Raw genomic sequence first — 23,832 nt, forward strand, 5'->3', positions numbered from 1 at the left:
CCTTAGCATTTCCATCTCATTACCTTGAGGCATTTACAGGTTTAGATTTATAGGTTCGTTTACTAGGCCACCAGGGCATTAAAGTCACATCAGTCTAACGGCCTCCTTGTTTAATTAATTTAAGAATACTCTATTTCCAAGTATAAATAAATATCAGCTCTGGATCACTTCTGAAGATTTTTTATGTAGTTATATAGTGTTGGCTTGTACTTCTAATGGGCAGGTCCTACCACCAGTAACAAATACATTAGCATAGGATTAGAAACAAAGTGTGAAAGTTGAACTATTTATTACTAAATTCTCAGATTTAATTTGTAAATTTAAAATTATATGGAAATGAAAACTTTCAGCTATCTGATATTAAATGTCATTTTGAATATTAAATATCACATTGTGTAAAGTGTGCAAAAGACTGAAGAGAAAAGCTAACATTTAGGTTAAATCATTTCAAAATGGTGTTCAGACTTTTTTGTTTTAAGATAAAAAGATCTGGCCTTTCCTTCCTTCCAAGGGGAAAATGGCAACACAAGAAACCACACATGTAATAGATATTTATGATTCTAATTCTAGAACCCATTTCACTTTAAATTCAGTCAAATTAAAAATCTGTTCCTGAAGAAACTGACAAGACAAAACTCTCACAATTCAATTTCTTTGCAAAGACGGGCGGGAAGGTTGAAATGCATGAGGCCTTGCCATTCCTCTGAAGTACAAATGCTATGATAGGACAGCTTCTCCATGGTGACCCGGTAAATGCACTCCGAATGACGAATTCTATGATACATCTGGAAAGCAAATCCAACAGGGAAAAAATAAAGAATGTTTAAAGTAGTTTTGTCATTAAAGTTCAGAATTTGGTATTAAAAAATCAGAACTATAATTGGATTCACTATTACTTTCCATTAACTACTATTACTATATATATATTTCCATATACACTGAAGATATCCATGACACATGTGACTTTGAAGATACAAATAGTTTTTGTTTTTTTTTTTTTTTTTTGTGGTACGCGGGCCTCTCACTGTTGTGGCCTCTCCCGTTGCGGAGCACAGGCTCCGGATGCGCAGGCTCAGCAGCCATGGCTCACGGGCCCAGCCGCTCCGCGGCATATGGGATCCTCCCAGACCGGGGCACGAACCCGTATCCCCTGCATCGGCAGGCGGACTCTCAACCACTGCGCCACCAGGGAGGCCCGATACAAATAGTTTTTAAAAAAATTTTTAAACAACCTAAACAACCTAAGTGTCCATCATTGGATGAATGGATAAAGAAGATGTGGCACATATATACAATGGAATATTACTCAGCCATAAAAAGAAACAAAATTGATCTATTTGTAATGAGGTGGATGGACCTAGAGTCTGTCATACAGAGTGAAGTAAGTCAGAAACAGAAAGACAAATACCGTATGCTAACATATATATATATATATATATATATATATATGGAATTTAAGAAAAAAAAAAAATGTCATGAAGAACCTAGGGGTAAGACAGGAATAAAGACACAGACCTAGTAGAGAATGGACTTGAGGATATGGGGAGAGGGAAGGGTAAGCTGTGACAAAGTGAGAGAGTGGCATGGACATATATACACTACCAAACGTAAAATAGATAGCTAGTGGGAAGCAGCCGCATAGCACAGGGAGATCAGCTCGGTGATTTGTGACCACCAAGAGGGGTGGGATAGGGAGGGTGGGAGGGAGGGAGACGCAAGAGGGAAGAGATATGGGAACATATGTATATGTATAACTGATTCACTTTGTTATAAAGCAGAAACTAGCACACCATTGTAAAGCAATTATACTCCAATAAGATGTAAAAAAAAAAAAAAGAAGAAAAAGATCAAATTAATTTTAAATTATATTTAGTTAACACAGTATATCCAAAATATTGTCATTTTAATGTGTGATCAATATAAACATTATTATTGAAAAAAATTATATCTCCTTTTTAAAAGACTTATTAAATTCCATAACAAATGTCTTTTTGCCGAACATCATCTCTGGGTAGAGAGATTACCTGGTACCTTATTCTCGGACTCCCAGCCACCAGAATGGTGAGAAATAAATGTCTGCTGTTTATAAGTCACCTAGTCCATGTATTTTGTTATAGCAGCACAGATGGACTGAGACAGAGACTAAATGAGACAAGAGTTAAGATATTTTTTTCTAGGTCTCCTTTTAAAAATATTTAGCTTAATTCTTGGTGATCTCAAAGTCCTCTCGTCCAGGGAGTTTGAAGAATGTTTGATTGTAAAGTTCTTTACTGGTAAGATAAATTTAAAGATGCATGCATAATAAACGTATACTTCTTCAGCAATTATATGCACATGCACTGTGCTAATATATTGTTTATATTATGAAACAAACTAAAATAGAAATTTTAAAAGATAAAAATAAAAAGTACATATTTTTTAAATATTTTATTTACTTAGTAAACAAGACTCTTTTTGTTCATACTAAACAATTATATATTTTGAAATGAAGCATTGTAATTGTATGTTATCAACTGTCAAGTTTTTTCTTTACTACTTTGTGAGATGGTGGTGTCAAGTTTAATAGTTAGAAACAGTTGTACTATTGGAGAATGTGCCAAAAAGTATGCGGATCCAGATGGAATAAAGGTAGTATTGACTGTTCTTAAATATCACACTTACAGTTTTGCTCCCTAATGACTAACATTTTTGACTGAAATTCAGATAAAATTCCATTTTCCCTGATGTAAATCAGTTAATCTTGCATCTTTATATATTATCAATCAGGTTCAAAACCAATGACACTCAATGAAATTATTCATGGGGAAGATTTTAATAAATTAAAAGCTGTTTCATAAAATAAAATTTTTTTAAAATTCAACTTTTGAAGACAGAGATGGGAAAGGAAATAAAGAACAGGTGGAACAAACAAAACAAATAACAAGTTGATGGACTTATACCTAAACATAAAATGTGCCTGGTCTAAATATCCCTATTAAAAAGAAAAGGTTAACTGATTGAATAGAACAGCAAAACCCCAACTCACGCTGTTTACAGGCATCCTACTTTAAATATAAAGACTCAAATAGGGTAAAAGTAAAAGGCTGAAAAAGATATTTAACATTTAACACCAGTCTAGAGAAAGTGGGAGTGGCTGTACTTATATCAAATAAAGTAGATTTCAGAGCAAAGACTATTACCAGGGATAAAGAAGATCATTTCAAAATGATAAAGGGGTCAGTTCATCAGGAGAACATCATACTCCTAAGTGTGTATGGTCGGTTGGTTTTCAACGAGGGTGCAGGGGCAAGTTAGTGGAGAAAGGAGTCTACACAACAAAGGGAGCTGGATCAATGGGCACCGGTAGGCCAAATAAACAAACAAATGTTGATCCTTCCCTTGTACCATACAGAAAAATTTACTCAAAATGTAAAATTATAAAACTTCTAGAAGACACCATAGGAGAAAATATTTGTGGTCTTAGGTTAGGCAAATATCTCTTTGATACAATGCTGAAAGCATGATCATAAAAAGAACAAATCATAAATTAGACTTCTTCAAAATAAGAACTGCTCTTAAAAAGAAACTGTTAAGAGAATGACAAGCCAAACACTGGGAGCAAATATTTGCAAATAAGCAATCTGATAGATGAGTTGTATCTAGAATATATAAGAGAACTATTAAAGCTCAATAAAAAAAAAACAGACAATCACAAAAAAAAAATAGGCAAACGATTTGAGAAGACACTTCACCAAAGAAGACATGGAGATGGCAAATGTGGAGAAACTGGAACACACACAATGATATTGGGAATGTACAACCACTTTGGAAAACGGTTTGGCAGTTTCTTAAACATCCCCTTACCAGATGACCCCACTGTTCTAGGGATTTACTCCAGGGAAATTAAAGCGTATGCCCACACAAAGACGAGTGCAGCTTTATTTGTAACAGCCCAAAATGAAATAGCTCAAATGCCCATCAACAGGTGACTACATAAACAGCTCATATCCATTCAATGGAATACTCAGTAATAAAAAAGAATGAACTATGTACACACGCAATGTCATGGATGAATCTCAAAATAATTGTGCTAAGTGAGAGAAGCCAGGTAAAAAGGAACACAGATTTTATGATTCCAATTATAAAAAATAGTTCTAGAAAATGCAAAGTAAGTTATAGAAAGTAGGTCAGTGGTTACTTGAAACTGGGGGATGAAGATGAGGAGGGTCCCATGGGAGGGATCACAAAGGGGCCACAGAAACTTGAGGGGGTGATGGGTACATCCGTCATCTTGATGTGGTGATGCTTGCACTGGGCTGTGTGCATATACACACATCAAACTGTATGCTCTAAATGCACGCAGTTCACTGTATATTTATAAACCACAGTAAAGTTTTTTTTAAAAGTTTGCTCCCAGTCTTTGTAAAGGTATGTGATAATTTGTATATGTGACACATAAATTTCAGCAAAAAGAGTCATATCATGGTGATGAAAACATCCGTTTTCAAAGTACTCTATGGCAATAGTTTATTTGGAAAAGCAATTATCTTCTTTTTCAGTGTTAATGTGACTTGCAATTTGAAAGTTCAGATTAAATGCTTATTTCTTTGAATATGTCTTCTAAGTAACAAAACATTGTCATTTGTCATCAGAAAAGATCAGCAATTTGGAGTTACCTTTTTGTGAAAGAAATATGTGTAACTAATCAGTGAATTTAATAACTATTCCAAGTACTTTGCCTCATAGCAGCAAATCCTTGGTAGTACATTGCAAAGCTGTCCTCCTGATATGGTTGAGGAAAAGCCAGGATGGGGCTTAAAAGTGCAGGCTGGACACCACTGTCACCTCTTCCTCCTTGTAGAAGGCCCACTCTGTCACAGGGAACTCCACACCCTGGACAAGACACAACCACCTGATGCATGAACAGGATGAAAGCTCCATCCGTGTATGACCAATCAAGAAACTGTAGTTTCTTTAATATCATTTACCTAAAAGAAGTTCTCACATTTTCCTCCTACCCCTCAATGGACTGTCACTTGCCTTCCACTCGAGATGATACTGTAGGTTCTTGTAGGAGGGTGAACAGGCAACAGGATTTACTCAGTATTTACCGTGATTCGGTACTACCTGTTATTCAGTGTAATTCTATGGGGGGGTGTGCTAGTAAAAGTAGCTATTATACGTTAGGCAGCAAAATAATACTGCTATTACAGTCATTAATACTAGCGAGCACTAACTCTGCGGCAGGCAGCGTTCTAAGTGCTTTGCATGCACTACTTCACGTGACTCTCACAAAAATACTGTCATTTATCACTTTACAAGCTTATGACCTCCAATTAGAATAAGCTATATTTTTATTTATTATTATTATTTTTTATTTTATTTTATTTTTATTTTTTTGCGGTATGTGGGCCTCTCACTGCTGTGGACTCTCCCGTTGCGGAGCACAGGCTCTGGACGCACAGGCTCAACGGCCATGGCTCACGGGCCCAGCCACTCCGCGGCATGTGGGATCTTCCTGTACCAGGGCACGAACACGTGTTCCCTGCATCGGCAGGCGGACTCTCAACCACTGCGCCACCAGCGAAGCCCTGGTGAAGGATTCTTGAGTGGCAGGGGCGTCTGTGCTGTCTTGCAAGTGCCGACGACGCACATTGCCACACAAGTCTGCACTCATTACGTTGTGTGGGAGCTTGAGAGAGTCCGCAGTGGGAGCCCGCGCTCCACAGAAACTGGGAAACGCTGCAAATAAGGCCTCTTCTTGGGTAGAGAGCAGGCTTTACCAGCATACCACCGGGTACGGGCAATCCACAAGATAAAAGTAGCTTAACTTCTGCTGTTATAAACTGTGCGCTCTTTTCCCCTTTCTACGCAATTCACGTTTCCAACCTAATTGACAAAATATTTGCTAAAGTACAAATTTTCAGTATGGTGTTTATCAACAGCATTAAATGATATCGTTAATAAAATTAATTTGGTCCCCTAAATAAACCTAAAATGAAAGACACACTCCACACGGGCATGAGCAAGAAACCCTGTGCTATGTTTTTAGCGACATAAAACAGTGCTGCAGTGGGCGAGAGAAACACCAGACTCAGCAGAGGCTGTGCTTCGTGGTCTGGGACTTGAAGGCCTGTGTGGGACGAGAGACCTCGCTGTGGCTGCTGAGACCAGTTACTGAACTGAGGACTCTGTAAAGAGAGAAGGTCACGTAAGTCTCCCGCAGGGCAAGTAATTCCGGATCAATTTGAGTAAATAAGTAAAGATCAAGTAAATAAGTAAATGAATGAATGAATGAATGAATAAATCCAAGAAAGAAGAGACCAACACAAGGAAAAATCAACAGATTTACGCCCCCTAAGAACTGAGCTGATAAAGAAAGAATTGAGTGATTAAAAGTATACTGTTGAAAAAATTCACCATTTGATGTGTGACTTCTTTTGCCTGCATGGTTATTCCAGTTTATGGAAACCACAGCACCAAATGCAAAGCAATGATATTTTTTCCTTGACCAAATCCTAGGTAGAAGTGTTTACAATGCTGTCTTTCTTAAAGACAAGTGAAGGACAGCATAGCCAGGGCTCCAGAGCCGGGCTTACACACATTCAGAGCCTGGCTCTGTCACACATTTGCTGTGAGACCTTCCACAAATCACTTAAATGCTACATGTCCATTTTTCCTCCTGTCACGTGGAGCTAATGATACTCAGGATTGCTGTGGGAATAATGAAACGAGTTTTTATATGTAAAGTGTCCAGAATAGTGCCTGTCCCAGAGTCAGTGTTACATCGATTAAGAGGACTTCTTATATCATAGCCACCTTAATAGTCACCTTCTGGTAGAGAAAAGACACGCAGTACTTAGTGGTTGAATTCAGGAATGAATAAAGTTTGGACCATTTATTAAATCTGTTCCTAGCCAATTGGTTTCATTTTAATAATGATTTTTTCCACCTTCCTTTAATGTTAAATGTCTCTCGATTCAAAATGTACACAGCTAATCTGCTTTTAAAGGACTCCTTTTTTCTAGGCAAAAGATATAACAGGTATTTACTATACTGTTAGCTTTTTGCATCATATCAAATTATTTCTTTAAAATCACATGTATGAGTAAATTAATTGGCTCTTTTAGTTTTAAAAATCTCTTTCACTCTTTTTAAAGGGTTACCGTTCCATTGACAGTGCTATCAATTATCTGTCAAAAATAAAATGGAGATGTTATCAGTCAGAGACGTGCCCCTTTAATCCAATAAAAGGGGTGTAACCTAAGAGATCTACAGATGAACTAAAGAAGAATAAAGACATATGCCTCCCGGACAGGACTTTCACTCAAACAAGACCACTGAGCTGAACAATAAGAGATGCTCTTACATTATCACATTCAGTATTAGAAGCCTTTTACATGTGGTAAAATGCTTCTGTTAAGGATATAATAATCTGTTCGGGAGCAGAAATATTTTGAATTTCCCAGGACCAACCTGTTTAATCTGACTTAGTAGCCAGCGATTACAAGGCACTTCACACTACACAACACTTCTTCATATTTGCGATCTAAACAAATATTCATGTATACTCTCTAGAAACAAGTAGAGCATTGAGGTAAAGCAGGGAGCCATGGATATGATTAATTGCTTGGGACAATGCTAATACAAGTTTTTGTTTTTAACGAATCTTCATAAGATGCTTGGGGAAAAAATGTTCAAAACTGCGAAGCAGACTTGCTCAAAGAAACATCACGTAAGCGCCCGAGTGAGGACTGGAATCCAGGTCTTGGTCTTTACCCTAGAGGTCTATGATCTGACATCCTCAGCTGAAGAAAGTGCTGAGAAACTCTCTTGTAAAGAAACCAACTGCTGGCTTATTGAAACTGACATAAATTGGGAGTTGTTTGCTTTTTCTTTTTGCTTTAGAAGGATGCTTGCTTCAACAAAGCAAGTATTACTTTAAAGAAGGTATGTAAATTGGTCTTTTTTCTGAATTGGAACAGAAATAACCCCAGACTGGAAGGCCAGGGAAGGGAAGAGGAGGTACCCTGAAGCTGCAGCATCAGAGGCTGTTAGTCTTTTTGAGTTGGAGAAACTGTCAAAAACTATATAATTTTTTAAAGTTTCCATGAAGAGAAGAAATATTGCAGTTAAAAAAACTGGTAATTAACTCCACAGAGAGCTGAAGCTGCATTACTTGGATTTCAACATGCACCTTCAAGGCAACCAGCCCTGGGTCTGCTCAACCTGGGAGAGTTTTACATCCGGAGCCTGCCAGCGGGCGATGACTTACTACAGCCATGGCACATACACTACCTGTCATTGTTGGAGAACAGAAATAATTTTGGTGAGTTTCAAAGTGTTTATAAAAATTACAAGTGTTTCACTACAAACGAACTCCACTAACTTTACCCTAAATAATCAACGTAAAAATAGAATGCCTGTTAACTTATTCATGACTTTTCAGAAGGAGTGTTATTTTTCTTGATTCAGTTTGGTATTCAGCTTGGTATAATCATTTAATCATGACTGAGTCCAGGTTTCATGATGCAACAATCAGTGTTCAGAAGAACTTTGAACCCACTGGGCTAGCTCATCTCACGGCACAGCTGAATCAATTCCATAGTACTGAAACTGACATTTATATATTCTGGGAAGTACATAGTAATTCTTCAAGGGATACATGAAGACATGGATAGATTATAAGAGGATCAATTTCCACCGGCTCAACTTTCACACGTACATTTACTTAAAAATGACCTTTTCCCACATCCCATTTCAAATCACCCCTTTCTCAAATTGCACTAATACAAAAACCTCTTAAAGCAAAGAGATAATTTAAAATTTAAAATATTGGTGTTAATAAGGTCTAAAAGTGGTTTCTAAAGCTTTCATAAGACACTGAAGGTGGACCTAAATAAATTTTCAGCTGATAAGTCATTAAAAATAATTTTTGATGATAGAATTGTCAGTACTTTTCGGCCTCTTAGCTCAGGTGGCGCTCAGATTAAGAGTAATTGCCATAATAAAACTTCTTGTCCCCATCTACCCCAAATGAACACAATTCTTATGGCTTCCCTAAAAATAAAAGTGACAAGTACAAATAAAACTGACGCTGAGTAGTGGGGGACACATTTCTCAACGTCAGAGAACAAAGTTCCAAAGATGGAAATGAAATGGCTGCAAGGAATTCCGTGGCGTCACACGGAGGTATCGATAGGCAAAGAGAGAGAGAGAGCACAAAGGATATCGAGGCTTATGTGGAAACTCTCCTCTAAAATAGTGAAAAGAGGGGCAAGGACGTTCCAGTGGAGAAACCAGGCAGATGCCTCCGGAACAGAGTGGTAAAGGCCAACATCACCAGCAATGGGCCACGAGCCTTCCCTCAATGGGTGCCACGAGAACACAGCATCTGTGATAGTCCTGTTAAATGATAACCTTGATGCAGTCATGAGGAAATGCCAGACAAAACCCCAAGAAGAAACAATCTGCAAAACACCAGCCCATACACTTCAAAAACGCCCAGCTCATGAAAGACCGAGTAAGGAAGGGTTCCCGATTAAAGGAGATTAAGGGGGTCTGCAGATTAGACAACAGTACAATACCTGTTAGGGGCTGAATTGTGTCCCCCCAGATTCATATGCTGCAACCCTACTCCCCAGTACCTTAGATGTGACTGTGCTTGGAGATGGGGACTTTAAAGCAGTGATTAAGGTAAAATGAGGTTGCTAGGGTGGGCCCTAACCCAACATGGCTTGTGTTCTTGTAAGAAGAGGAGAGTGGAACAGAGACTTGCACAGAGAAAAGACCACCTGAAGACACAAGGATGAGGAAGGCATCCATAAGCCATGGAGAGAGGTCTCCGAAGAAACCAAACGTGCAAGCACCCTCGCCTTTAACTTCCAGTCGCCTGAACTGTGGACAAATAATGTTCTGTCCTTTGAGCCACCCAGTCCGTGGTATTTGTTATGGCGGTCCTAACAAACTAATACAATACCGAGGTGAATTTCTTTTTTTTTTTTTTTTTTTTTTTTTTTTTTTTTTTTTTTGCTGTACGCGGGCCTCTCACTGTTGTGGCCTCTCCCGTTGCAGAGCACAGGCTCCGGACATGCAGGCTCTGGCCATGGCTCACGGGCCCAGCCGCTCCGCGGCATGTGGGATCTTCCCAGACCGGGGCACGAACCCGTGTCCCCTGCATCAGCAGGCGGACTCTCAACCACTGCGCCACCAGGGAAGCCCTAGGTGAATTTCTTTATTTTTAATTATGCAGTAGAAAAAGAAGATGTCCTTGCTTGTAAAAAATACAAACTGAAGCATTTAGGGGTTATGAGACACATTGTCTGAAACATACTCTCAAATGTATCAGAAAAAATGATACTTATGAATGAAAGAGAGAGAAGGAGAAAGAAAGAATATCAAAGCAAAAATGCTAATATATTAACATTTAATATATTAACATTTGGGGGAGCATGGGTAAAGGTATAAGGGAATCCTTTGTATTATTTTTGCAACTTTGCTTTCTGTCTGAGATTATTTCAAAATAAAAAGTGTAAAAAATTTATGGCAAGCCTAGTTTCATTCTAATGATAGGTAAAATTTAAGAATGGGTACATTAACTATTTTTGTTCTAAGCCACAGCCATCTCATTAAGAAACAACATTTTCCAATGATGTGTACTTTTCATTTTTGATAATTATCAAAATTTAATAACATGGTTGCTTTGATCACATATAGAGTAATAATGACATAATACTATAGGTCAAAATTAATTTGTAATCCTTCTTATACATGTTTGTTTTAGACTATTATCCTAGGGTAATTAACAAAATAAAGCATAAAATATATTAGAATAAACTTTTGTGGCATAATAGAAACACATGTTCAAAGAGAGAAAAGGATGATGCTCAATTTTTCAGTCAGAAGAGCTAATCATTGTGTTTTTTAAGTGGACTATAATCAATGTCAAGTTGTTCTAATACATAGAGTCCATCAAATACATTTAAAAATGATGAAAATCAGTATTTAGAATATACTGGAAATTACATTCTCTGAAACTTTTAAACTAAACAAAACAAATGTAGGGAATTCCCTGGTGGTCCAGTGGTTAGGATTCCACGTATTCAGTGCCAAGGGCCCGGGTTCAATCCCTGGTCAGGAAACTAACATCCCATAAGTTGAGTGGTGCAGAAAAAAAAAAAAAAGTATACTGTCAATATTTTTACTTATGAGGAAATACATAGGTACAGAAAATGTTTGAAGTAAGAAGTATCTGACAACTGCACTAGTTTATTTCTGATGGGCTGAGTAACAATAAATATCCCCATGAGAGGGCCCAGGTGATGCAGACAGGGGACGGGTGCTCTTACTAAACAGCACTAATCTCATTGTAAACAGTTATCCCTAGTCACCAGAGTATTTTTTTTTTTTGCCATTTTTGTTTCTCTTTTAACTGTTTCCATTAGTTATATGCTTGCTCCTATGGAATTCCATCCTATTTCCAAAAAGACAGTTTCTCTAAACTACTAAGGTGATAATTCCCATTTATGTTGATTTGGCTTTATAAAAGGTTACTAAAAGTTTCTTTAACTTCAAAATTCCAGTGATGTCATTAGAGGATTACTAGAGTTTATAGAATACTAAATGTTTAATTCATTCAAAATATAAAAATGTAAAAGAAAGATGATACGTTCAACTGTTTTAAAGTGAGACTTCATAAAATAAATGGAACCTCATCTTGTTATTCAGTAAACAGGGCTGGGCTGTTGTGAGGATTAAATGAGTTGACATCTACAAGGCATCTGACAAACGTGCTGAGTGGCTGCCTCACTTTTCCTCACAAAGGAAACTTGCCTGGCTGGTGTTAAGACATGAGTCATTACTCTCTTTTTGTGTACAAGAGTCTCAAGTGCGGTACAAGTGACAAACGCTAAGGGTTTGGATAACCCTCTCATGCACATCAGTAGATTATCAGGAAATGTAAACCTTACATTCGAACGTTTTACCCTTAGGTTAACTTCATTTTTCTTTTTAACAAATTCACACACTGAAATGAATGTAAAAATTAGGAGATTCTTTTTCTTCCAAGGCATTTTAAGGTATTTCCTAAAACATGCACAACCAGGAATCGCTGTTTGGGGTTTCTAAAAGAAGTGGGGGAAAAAAAAACAACCTTTATTTAAAAGGTTATAAAATTTAATATTGAGTAGTAAGAAAGGTGTTTAAAAAGTATTACTTACATTGGCACAGTGTAAGGCTAAAGCACAAAAGACAGCAAACATTTTGAAGTTGTTTTCGTCCGTCTTAGAGAAGGCACTGCCGCTGATTTTGTTCACCATCTGCACCACGCCGATCACGCTGCCCCGACTCACGATGGGCATGCACAGGATGTTCCGGGTCGTGTAGCCTGTGTACAGGTCCACCTCTCTGCACAAGAGTCAAGAAGCAAGACGACAAAAGAAAGAACAGGCAGAAGAAAATAAACCACACGTTCTATCGTAAATCTCAACTCAGTTTTGCTTCTCTTACAATTAGCTGTAATGGAATTGTTAGCGTCTAAATTCAAAGACAACGTGACATCTGCAAGTGTTTTATTAAAACCTTCTCAAAAATATTTTAATGAACTTGTTCCGTTTTCAAGAGAGTTTTTCAGAACAGTCGTATATATTTTGCAAATATTTTCTCACAATCTGTCGCTTGCCTTTTCAGGTTCTTAATAGTTGATCCATACATTTTTATATAAAGGCTTTCTATAAGGATATGTAAATATTTTCAATATTTAAGTACTTTAATAGCAAGTTTATTCCTTTAAGAAAAAAACCTGAGATTTTCAGCATACTCTTCACGTATTGATAAAATCTATTACGAGGATACAGCTGTGTTCATATGCGAGTCATGGATATCTGACATTAATCAATCAGACGCCTGAAAAGCCTCCTGTTGCCCTATGGTATTTAACTGTCTCTTGAAGGAAGCCCAGTGTCTGAATGCACAGAGCACTGCGGCCAGGACATGTGAGCCATTACTGTCAGTGGTCAGAGCGTCAACCGTGGGATTGCAATTCTGAGACATTTATTAAGATTGAATTATATAAACTGGTTTCTAGTTCTCCAAAGACACTCAGAACAAAATAAAAAATCTTTATAAGCAATCCTAATATCCACTTCAATAACAGCCAATAAAGGCTGCAACTTATTGAGTTCCTACTTTGTGTCATATAAAGTTGCCAGACCTTTTATGAATATTTTAAAAATCTTAAAGTCTTAACCTTAAAAAAAAAAAACCCTACAAAATAGGTATTACTGTGCCCATTTTAAAGATGAGAAAACAGCTGAGGCTCCAGATTAAGTAACTTACTCCAGGTCATTCTAGAGCCAATAAAGGACAGAACCAGGATTCAAAACAAGTACTTTTATCACTACGTATTACAGCCTTTGAAGGTATTGTTTGATAAAGAATATGCTCAGGACAAAATGCTGACCCTATAATGAAGAAAAGTAACTTTATAAATTTAAACTCTTGCTTTTTAGTTATTTTTATAACATTTCAAACCCCTGCAGCTGGAGATGATTAATGGTTTAGAATCCATCATTTTATATTGATAAATACCTGAACACACTGACTACTGATAATAAGCTGGTTCAAAGACAGTATAACAGCACCAAGTGGGAAAAAAAAAATTGAGTTGGGACACGAAGAGCTAGGGCTCTACCTCAGAGGCTTGGCCAAGCGGGACCGGAAAGGAGAAACCGACGGAGGACACAAACTCCTTCTTACCTGTTAAAGCGTGGGTCAGCATAGGCATCTGGAATGTTCAGGACTTCCCCTGTTCTTGCTACTTGACCAGCAATTCCTTTCTCGATTGAAAATCTGCACATATAAAAAAAGAGGAACATGCTAATTAAAATACAGATGTAAAATAATTTGAGACATTTCAGTACCACCAAATATTGAATGAAACAGATCGTTTTACTTTAAATGCTTGTATTAGTTTTACATTTACAAACTCTAAATCGTATTATTATAAAATACATAAAGGTAAAGCATAAAACCACTGCATAGTAACCACTTGAGAACCCTGTTTTAAGATATAATTCATGATGTATTAACTTATACTGAATCACAAGCTGAAATTGAAAAATTAACTAGCATTCTCCTGCACTGACCAATAATAATCTTTTATATTTGCAAAATACCTTATAATTTACAAGATGCTTCAATATAAATTTTTCTTAATTAATTCTCACTGTGAACTGAGACCCATATGGGTTTGATAACTTGCCAACACTCTTAAAATATTAGTGACACAATAAAAACAAGAATGCAGGTCAATGCCAGGGTATGTTCCACCACACATATAACCAAAACCACAGGTTATCTGTGATCTTTGAGATACAAGACTTGAATTTTAAGGCATTTGCAATACAAGTACTATACCAAAATAACACAATTTACAACTTGTAGTATTTTTACTCCTCTAATTTGTTAAATTTAAAAACAGCCAAAATACAGGCATTATCTCACTACACTTAAATATGTTTTGATATCTAATATCAGCATTTTTATACATAAATATATTCTAAAACAACACTGTAAAGCAATTATACTCCAATAAAGATGTTAAAACATATTCTTATATTTATAGTTTTCTCATTACAATATTATAATCAAACATGGATTCATTCAAAATTTAGTTAAGATGATTACAATCACAATATCTACATATTTCAATAGCTCAAAAATTACTTCCATAATATTACATTTTCAGCATTATAGAACATAATCATTATTGAAATAAAGCTCCACCCTAAGGATTTCCCTAAGGAAAATTCAAAAGAGAATTGACACCAAAGAGAACTAACTTTCTTAAAACACCAAAAAGTGAACCCAACCTTGCACTGCATAAAATGCGAGGTTGTTTTCACCCCGGTTTTCTTGTGCTTTGAGCAACATGACCACAACAAATTAGAGTGCCTTGAGCAGAGCATCAGAATCCACTTCATGGTTTATGCTTATTTCCATGCTCTAGGAGTAGCTCGGTGTGGTTTGCTATCTCCAGTCAGTGGAAGCCATAACTGAGGAGCCAGTCCTCACATAAATGGCTGGCATCGCTCGGTCAGCTGAGAGAGCTACAGCCAACCATATCCCCCTCACTGTTTTCCCCACACTTGTAAATACAGGCTCCCAAGTTAACATCTTCAAAATGAGATCGATGCCAGCACTGTTAGAGAACACTCAAACCTTCAGCAAGAGAAATGACTTGACCTAAATGACTACATCCAGACTGACCTACTGAGCTCTAAATAAACAAACAAAAACTAAAACAACTTTTTAAAAAACCTAAATGGTGCCTGTAAGTCAGAGTTATGTGGGTATGGAATATAGGTTCTATTACCCCAGGATGATAGAATGGGAAGCACCCAGGGGTGGGCAGTAGTGAGGCCCACTGCAGACCACATTCCATGTTTCCTTGTATAACAGATGGCCCAAGTGAATAGCAATTCTTATTAATAAGGAACAGCATTTTACTAGAAAGTTGTAACTACCAAGGTACTTTAGAGTACTATGCAGAAAAGTAGTTAAACAATATATATCAATATAAAGCAAAAGAAATGCAAATATCTAAAAAAATACAATTTCTGAAAGTTATGCTTGATTCTTAGCAGTTCTGTGACAGTACCCCTTGTAGGTGCCCAGACTGTCATAGGGCTGAGCCACCACACCTCTACCAGCCAAACTCCATTCTGTTCGCCTAAGTGACAACAGCTGCCACTTAAAGAACGAAGAAGGCTGTGGTTTCAAGGTGCAACAAAAGTGTTCTTTGTGATCGATTAAGCCAACTGTTGGGTATAGAATAATGTGCCAAAGTTACCGAGTATACCAGGCCAATGTCCACTATGGTCTGGACTCTGAGACAGCGCTATAAGCTGGGAAGGGTGGGGTCCGGATTGTATAAGTACACCTGCTCCTAGACACAGGAAACCTTGCAGACTCCAGGTGGGGTGGCACCTTTACCTACCTGGCAGCACTAGTAAGTTTTTCCAACATGATTTCCAAAAGGACCGCCTCCGGAAGACGGCATTTCCAGGAGTGACGCTAAAGCTTCCTAGGCGCGGTTTCGCTGGCACTGCAAGGTCATTCCCAGAAGCACTACCTTCAGGAGGCGGGTCCTGGTGGGAATGATATCACAGTATGACAAGTACTGTCAGCACACCTGTGAATAGGCACAGACAAGTGGGTAACAGAGCACCTGCACAGCCGCCAGCACAGCACCCGGCACGCTACTTCCAGCTGTACCTTATTTCTTTGGTCTTCTTGAAGACAGGTTTTCCTTCCTTCTCCTCTCCGATATCAAAAAGGTCTGAATATAACTCCTTGTTCTTCTGGTCTACCTGGAAAAGTGCACAACGATCGGCATTCACCAGGTTTTTTGCATATATCTAAAGGGAAACGAGAAAACAAGAGTAAGCCAATGAGAGATTCACAGAGTTTACAGGTAAACTTTATCAGAAGTAAATATTAATTTCAGCTAGTCTATACTTTAACGGGGTAGCAAATTAGCATTATAGTTAAATAAACATAGGCATATAAATACAAAAAGTAATACTCTCTGTCACTGTCAAGGTGCTGACACTAGCAGCTGCTCTCCATCCACGCTGTGGTGGCAGATGTTGGAATATTATAACACTCCTGGGTGGGCTGGAAAGCAGCTACTGGCCTTTCTCCCTGAGAGCCTGTCTGCCACCCTGGCTACTTTTCCAGAGCTTCTCAGGGCTCCCTGATGCCCTAGTCTGAGCCTCTGTCGGCTCTCAGGCCAGCAACCATTCTGACTGGCTGATGTTTACAACATACCAGTTGTAAAAAATATGAAATGTGTGTCCAATAAGACACACAGTGTTCATATTTACATTAGTTGCATTTTATTTGCTGCACTAATAATAATGTGTAACAATTAGTAAGTGTCTACTATGTGCCAGATAGTTTCTATAGACTTATGTGCATTAATTCACTTAATCCTCACAATAACAACATTAATTCAGGGGAAACTCAACCTCCTTTTTACACATTAGAAAAACTGAGGCACAGAGAGGTAACTTGTCCACTCTCACGTGGCTAGTAAACGGATCTGGTATTTGAACTCATACTAGCTGTTTCCACGGCCTATGCTCTTATATCAAACATGCCTTACCATTTCTGAATGGAAAATTGTGGATTCATATTGTCATGCATTTGTTCATCAATTCCCTTCAACAAGTATGTCTTTAATGCCTAACATTTCTCACTGTCCCCTGTGGGCTGGGATTACAGTTATGTCACAAAAAAATGTATTTATCCATATTCAGAATTCTGGCAACTTCAAGATGATAGACATGAAATTATTGCTCAGAGAAAAAGAATTACTTCTCAGAGAAAAAGAGCCATCACAAAGTCTGTGCAAAAGGGACATAGGCCACCTTGTGGCCAGAGGAAAACATATAATCTCATGTAAAAATACCTTATAGATTAAATAAAAAGAAATCAGAGGCAGTTAGGTACCCTGGTTCATTCTCATATTGTAGCTTTGTCTTTCCTGCTATTATAATCTGTACTCATTCACTCAGCAAACACTGGCTGTGCCTTATATGCCGTGGACCAAGTACTGGGCATTCTGAGTGTCAGAATTTCCAGGCGACCTGTCGCGGCCACAAGCCGACTGATGAGGCCCTCGGCAGTGGAAACTGCTTCCTTTCCCCCACGGTATCCCAAACGCCCAGAACCAGGCCTAGAGCAGAGGACGGCTAAAGTCCACAAGCCATTTAAACCCACCCCATTGCTTGTGTTTGTAAATAAAGTTTCACTGGGACGGAGCCACGCGCATTCTTTTATGCATGGTTCACAGTTACTACAACAGCAGCGTTGAGTAGTTGCAACACAGTACGGCCCACGAAGCATAAAACTTTACTACTGGCCCTTAAAAAGAATTTGCCAGCCCTTAGGTTAGAACATAGAAGAGCTCTCAATAAATACTTGAGGAGGAGGAACAACGTGAAGGTGGGAAGGGAGCTATGGGTGTCACTGCTGGCGATCCCAGAACCATCACCCATCTATTCTGCACACTCACGCGATCTTGAATTATTAAGTCATAATAAATTATCTACAGCGACATCTGCATCCTTAGTGGTCACGCTGGCTGCTTGATACTTGGGCACATATTTATGTCAACAGTTATAAAAATCTGGATGAAATGGACAATTTTCTAGGAAAAGGAAATGAATTTAGAAGGAGTTGAAAAATCTGAATGGAACCAGAATTATAAAGACAATTGAAATACTGTAAAAATAATTTATTCCCATAAAAGGCAGCAGGCCCAAATGATTTCAAATACGAATTACTTAAGAGTCTTCACGAATAAAGTCCCAACTAATTTAAATTGTAAGTTCAGACAGAACAAAACCTCTCCAGTTATTTTTACAAGCCCTGCTATGTCACTGATACTAAAAATTGACAAAGATACTATAAAAAAGAAAATCACAGACCAATTTACCTTGGAAACAGAAGAAAAATTATAAATACACATATTAGCAAGTCAAACAGGAATAAATTTTTTTTAATTTCAATATTTTAAAATTACACTCTATTCGTAACTGTCCAGTATTGTAGAGTCTATTGTTATAGTTCATAAAGCAATAAAACAAAGGAGAAGAATCATATGATTTTCTTTATGGCTGTCAAAAAATATATGTAATGAAATTCAGTAATTATTCATGATAAAATTTTAGTGAAATGGGAATAGAAGAAAAAATATATATGTACATGTGTATATATCGGTATGCATACACATACTGATAATATGTGAAAATATCAGTCTTCATCATACAAAATGATAAAATATCAGAATTAACCAATTAAGGTTAAGACAGTAAAGTTATGAACAAGACAAAGACATGTTATCATAATTATTAACACACAATTAGGTAAAAAAAGCATGAGTATACATATTTGAAGAGACAAAAGTTTTACTGTTAGGTGACAATGTTACTGAGTATGTTGAAAAGTCAAGAAAATCAACTGAAAACAATTACATGCAACAAGAAAGACTTCTGTTTTAAGATGAGTGACTCTAAACACATGTTTACTTTTTCATTCTCCCCGAATATTAAACTTTCAGTTTGAAATGACACTCACATACTGGAAAAGAGTTAATAAAGAAATTCTAGGCATATTTTGGTAATATTTATGAACTCCAAGCCTCAGTAGGTCATTCTAAAAGCCATCCCCATTCCTACACACATTCTCTCTCACACACACACAGACACATACACACATGTACACATGCACACGCACACAGGTTTACTTACAAGCAGAAGATAATTTTTGACAGCAACAGAGGATTTAAAATTCAGTGGAAATATATCTTCAAATTTCTGAGGAAAACTTATTTTAAACCTAAACTTCTTTGCCAAGTCAAACTAGCATTCAGCCATAAGTCATAAGGCAAAATAAAGACATTTCTCAAGCACACAGATGAACTTGAGCAAAAATAAACAAATAGATAAATTCAAGAAAGCATGGGAAGACTTGGGGTACAAGAAAAGGTGATGAGCAAAGAAACCACTAAAACTATAATGAAGCTGTAAAATTCACTAGGAAATGATATGTAAGGAGTTACAGGTATAATATAAAAAAGCTAATTTAAAAAAAGGCTTAAAATATCTGGTTGTGTCCCCAAAATATATGATTAAAATGCAAAAAAAGGAAGAAGTAAAATTATGCTGTGTTTTATCATGGACCACACATACGTTAGCTGGACAGACAGAAAATGACATATTCCTGAAAACATAATTTGAGGCCCCAGGTCGGCAATTATAGAAGTCTGAAATTTCAAGGTTTTCAGTGATAAGAACCAAGAAATCCCTCATTTTATTCTCTCAAACTAATCTGAGTTAGGTAGTTGACGTCTTCTGGCTTACACCACAGTCCAAATGAACAAACAAGCTCAAGGCAAGTCTGATTTGAGAGAGAGAGAGGGAGGGTGGGAGAAAATATTCATTAATTGAATTACAGATGAGGAAGGGAATTTAAGTACAGATCAGAAGAATATTTAAAGTGCCTATAAATTTATAAAAATTAATTGGCAAGTGTCATTCATTAATTTTCAACTAGCCGATGAACCACCTCTCCACGGAGAATGTGAAAACGGTGAAGGCATTTCTATTTGTGGTGGACCAGCTGGTGATGAGTCGCTCTTGGCATTTAGTTCTCAGAGGTTAAAGATGCTGAACACCTGCAACGCTCAGGCCAGTACTGTGTAAGGAGGAGCGGTTCTCCCTAAAATGTCAATATCACCCCCACTGAGGAACAGTATGCACATTAGGAAAACTATATCCACTCTCACTGGTTTCTTTCAACAGTGTTCTTAGGTTCTAGCAAACACATTAAAAAACAAAAAAGAAATAGTGTAAGTATTGGAAAAGTAGAACCACTGTTCTCATTATATGATTATAAACGATTTTCTTTCTTAAAAATCCAAGACTGTAAACTGAAAAAAACAACTTAGCAAATATGGGAAATCAAAGTCAACACATTCAATTGAGAGAGATTTTTAATTGAAAATAAGACAGTGTTTTTGTATAAGAAGACTACATATGCTAAAGATATCAACTCTACTTAAGATTTTATTAAATTAAGGTAGTTCCAATATAAATCATACTCCATGAGGAAGAGGGATACATCACAGGAATGCAATAGACTAAAAATTTTAAAACACATGATCATCTTAATAAATGCAGAGAAAATGGATGTTGACAAAATCCAACGTCCAATTAATATTTACAACACTCAAAAATCTAGGAATACAAGGGAACTTCCTCACCCTGATCAAGGCCACCTATCAACAGTCCACAACTAATCCATCTACTTAATGGTGAAAGATTGGAGAATGGATGCTTCTCCTCTAAGATCAGGAACAAGACAAGGATGTCCACACTCACCATCCCCTAATTCAATATTGTACTGGAGGATCTAGCCAGAACAATTATGCAAGGGAGAAAAAAAAAGGTATACAGATTAGAAAGGAGGAACTAAGACTACAACTAATTATGGATGACATGATCTCGCATATAGAAAACCCTGAATAATCCACTAGGAAACTATTGGAAGTAATGACTTCATCAAGGTTGCAGGATACAGGATCAAAATATAAAAACCAATTTTATTTCTATATATTTTCAATGAAAAATGTGAAAATAAAATTAAAAACACAATTTCATTTCTAATAGCACTAAAAGATAAAATACCTAGGAATAACTTTACCAAAATAAGAGCAATACTTGTACTCTGAAAATTACAGAACAGTGTTGAAAAAAATTAAGAAGAGCTAAATAAATGGAAAACATCTCATGTTGATGTACTGGAAGTCTTAATATTATTAAGATCGCAATATTCCCCAAATTGATCTACAGAGTCAACAAAATCCTTGCCAGAATCCCATCTGAATTATTTGTAGAAATTGACAAGTTGGTTTCTAAAATTTATGTGGAATTGCAAGGGACCCAAAACAGCCAAAAAAAAATTGAACGTGGAGAACAAATTTGTAGGACTCACACTTCCTGATGTCTAAACTTTTTATAAAGCAACAGTAATCAATACATAGTGGTACTGTCATTAAGCTAGACATATAGATCAACTGAATAGAACTGAGACCCTAAAAAGAAACCCATGTGTCTATGCTCACGTGATTCTAACAAGACCACATTTAAAGGGGAAATAATAGTCTTTTCAACAAATGGTACTGGTAAAACTGGATAGCTACATGCAAAAAAATGAAGTTGGACCCTTACCCGATAAACAAAAATTAACTAACATAAGTCAAAACCTTAAATGTAAAAGCTAAAGCTATAAAACTCTTAGAAGAAAATATTGGAGTAAATTTTCATAATATCTGATTTGGTAATGGATCCTTAGATATGACACCACAAGCATGAGCAACAAAAGAAAACAAAAGATAAATTAGACCTTAATAAAATTAAAACCTTTTGTGCTTCAAAAGATACTATCAAGAAAGTGAAAAGATAATACACAGATGGGAGAAAATATCTACCAATCACACATCACATAAGGGAGTGTTATCTATAATACATGATGAAATCTTAGCACATAACACTAAAAATTAAAGTAAAAAGCAGCCAATGAATCTGAATCTTTCATCACATGACAAGATGTTCAACATCATTAATCAACAGGGAAATGCTAGTCAAAACCGCATTGAGGGGCTTCCCTGGTGGCGCAGTGGTTGAGAGTCCGCCTGCCGATGCAGGGGACAAGGGTTCGTGCCCCGGTCCGGGAAGATCCCACATGCCGCGGAGCGGCTGGGCCCGTGAGCCATGGCTGCTGAGCCTGTGGGTCCGAAGCCTGTGCTCCGCAACGGGAGAGGCCACAACAGTGAGAGGCCCGCGTACCGCAAAAAAAAAAAAAAAAAAAAAAAAACGCATTGAGATAGCCCTTCACATCTACTATGATGGCAATACTCAAAAAATAAGATAATAACCAGTGCTAGTGAGAACGTGGAGAAATTGGAACCAGTGTGCTGGTAGGAATGTAAAATGATACAAGTGCCATGGAAACAGTTTGGCTGTTCCTCAAAAAGTTAGCCATAGAGTAACCATATGACCTAGCCAGTCCACTCTTACCTAAAACAACTGAAAACAGGTATTAGAACCGAAAATTGTACCCAAATGTTCAAAAGAGCATGATTTGCATTAGTCAAAATGTGGTGATAAAGAGGTGATAGCTAAAATGGTATGAAGTTTCCTTCCAAAGTAATGAAAATGTCCTAAAATTGACTGGTGATGGTTTCAAATGTCCGTGAATATACTAAAAACCACCGATTTAAACACTTTAAAGGGATTAATTGTATCATAAAGGAATTATATCTCAATAAAACTGTTTCTTAAAGTATAATATTAATAATACAAAAACTGGTCGATAGTGTTTCTTGTACTCCTTGTACAAGCTCTGTGTTGATCCATATTATATCTACATATTTTCATATTCTTCTTAATTCTTTTCATTGCTTCACAAATTCCTTAAATTGTGTCATAACCAAAGAGTTACTTTTTTTTACTGTGCAATCAATTATTCTCTTTTTTTGTCCAAATACAGCTGAACATTGAACATGGCAGGGGTTGGGGCACCGACCCTCTTACACAGTCCTGTATAACTTACATCACCCTACACATACGCAGTTCCTCCGTATCCATGGTTCCACATCTGCAAATTCCACAACTGCAGATCGTGTAGTACTATAGTATTTAGTACTGACAAAAGTCCATGCATAAGTGGACCCATTCAAACCCATGCAGTTCAAGGGTCAACTGTAAAAGCATCAATGTAATTAATTACAGAAGGAATGTGTAAAAGTAATAACCCCTAATATTACCCTCAGTAAACTGTCTGTTTCTACAAGACACTGAGCATATCACACTCCATACCTGGCCCTGCCATGGTATCAAAGAGAAATTGATCAGTGCACATCAGAAACATGGAGATGAAAAAACCCTTGTTGCACAGGATTACTATATTTTGAGAAAGACCAGGAAAATGGGAAGGAGAAAAAATATTTATCAAAATAGACAACAGGGCATGAACAGCACCAAGCAAGCCAGACTAGCACCCATGGGGTACACATGCACAACACTTCGACTACTGGAAGCCACTTCCTCAGTGGAGTCTCTCCAGAGCACTAAAGCAGCAACACTACATGTGGCAGAAAAAAATTCTATTTCATATGGCTTTCAACCACAGTTGCCTGTGAATCTTCTAGAAGAGAGAAATAATTAAGACTAAAACTAAGTAGAATGAACCTCAAGATCAGGAAGAATCCACTGGAAATTCCTA

The 23,832-nt window shown here is 37.2% G+C and overlaps 1 protein-coding gene across 1 annotated transcript in view; it reads right to left on the bottom strand.

Annotated features, from left to right (window-relative positions):
* PDE10A (phosphodiesterase 10A) overlaps positions 1-23,832 on the bottom strand; it is a gene marked incomplete at both ends in the record, with an annotated part of 588,101 nt that overhangs the window by 56,119 nt on the left and 508,150 nt on the right. The window contains 4 exons of the mRNA XM_079716917.1: positions 643-785; positions 12,198-12,384; positions 13,735-13,827; positions 16,255-16,397. Of these exons, the coding sequence (XP_079573043.1) occupies positions 643-785; positions 12,198-12,384; positions 13,735-13,827; positions 16,255-16,397 (566 nt within the window). The remainder of the gene's footprint in view (positions 1-642; positions 786-12,197; positions 12,385-13,734; positions 13,828-16,254; positions 16,398-23,832) is intronic.

The sequence above is a fragment of the Hyperoodon ampullatus genome (genome assembly GCF_949752795.1).
Source record: "Hyperoodon ampullatus genome assembly, chromosome: 12".
Classification (NCBI taxonomy): domain Eukaryota; kingdom Metazoa; phylum Chordata; class Mammalia; order Artiodactyla; family Ziphiidae; genus Hyperoodon; species Hyperoodon ampullatus.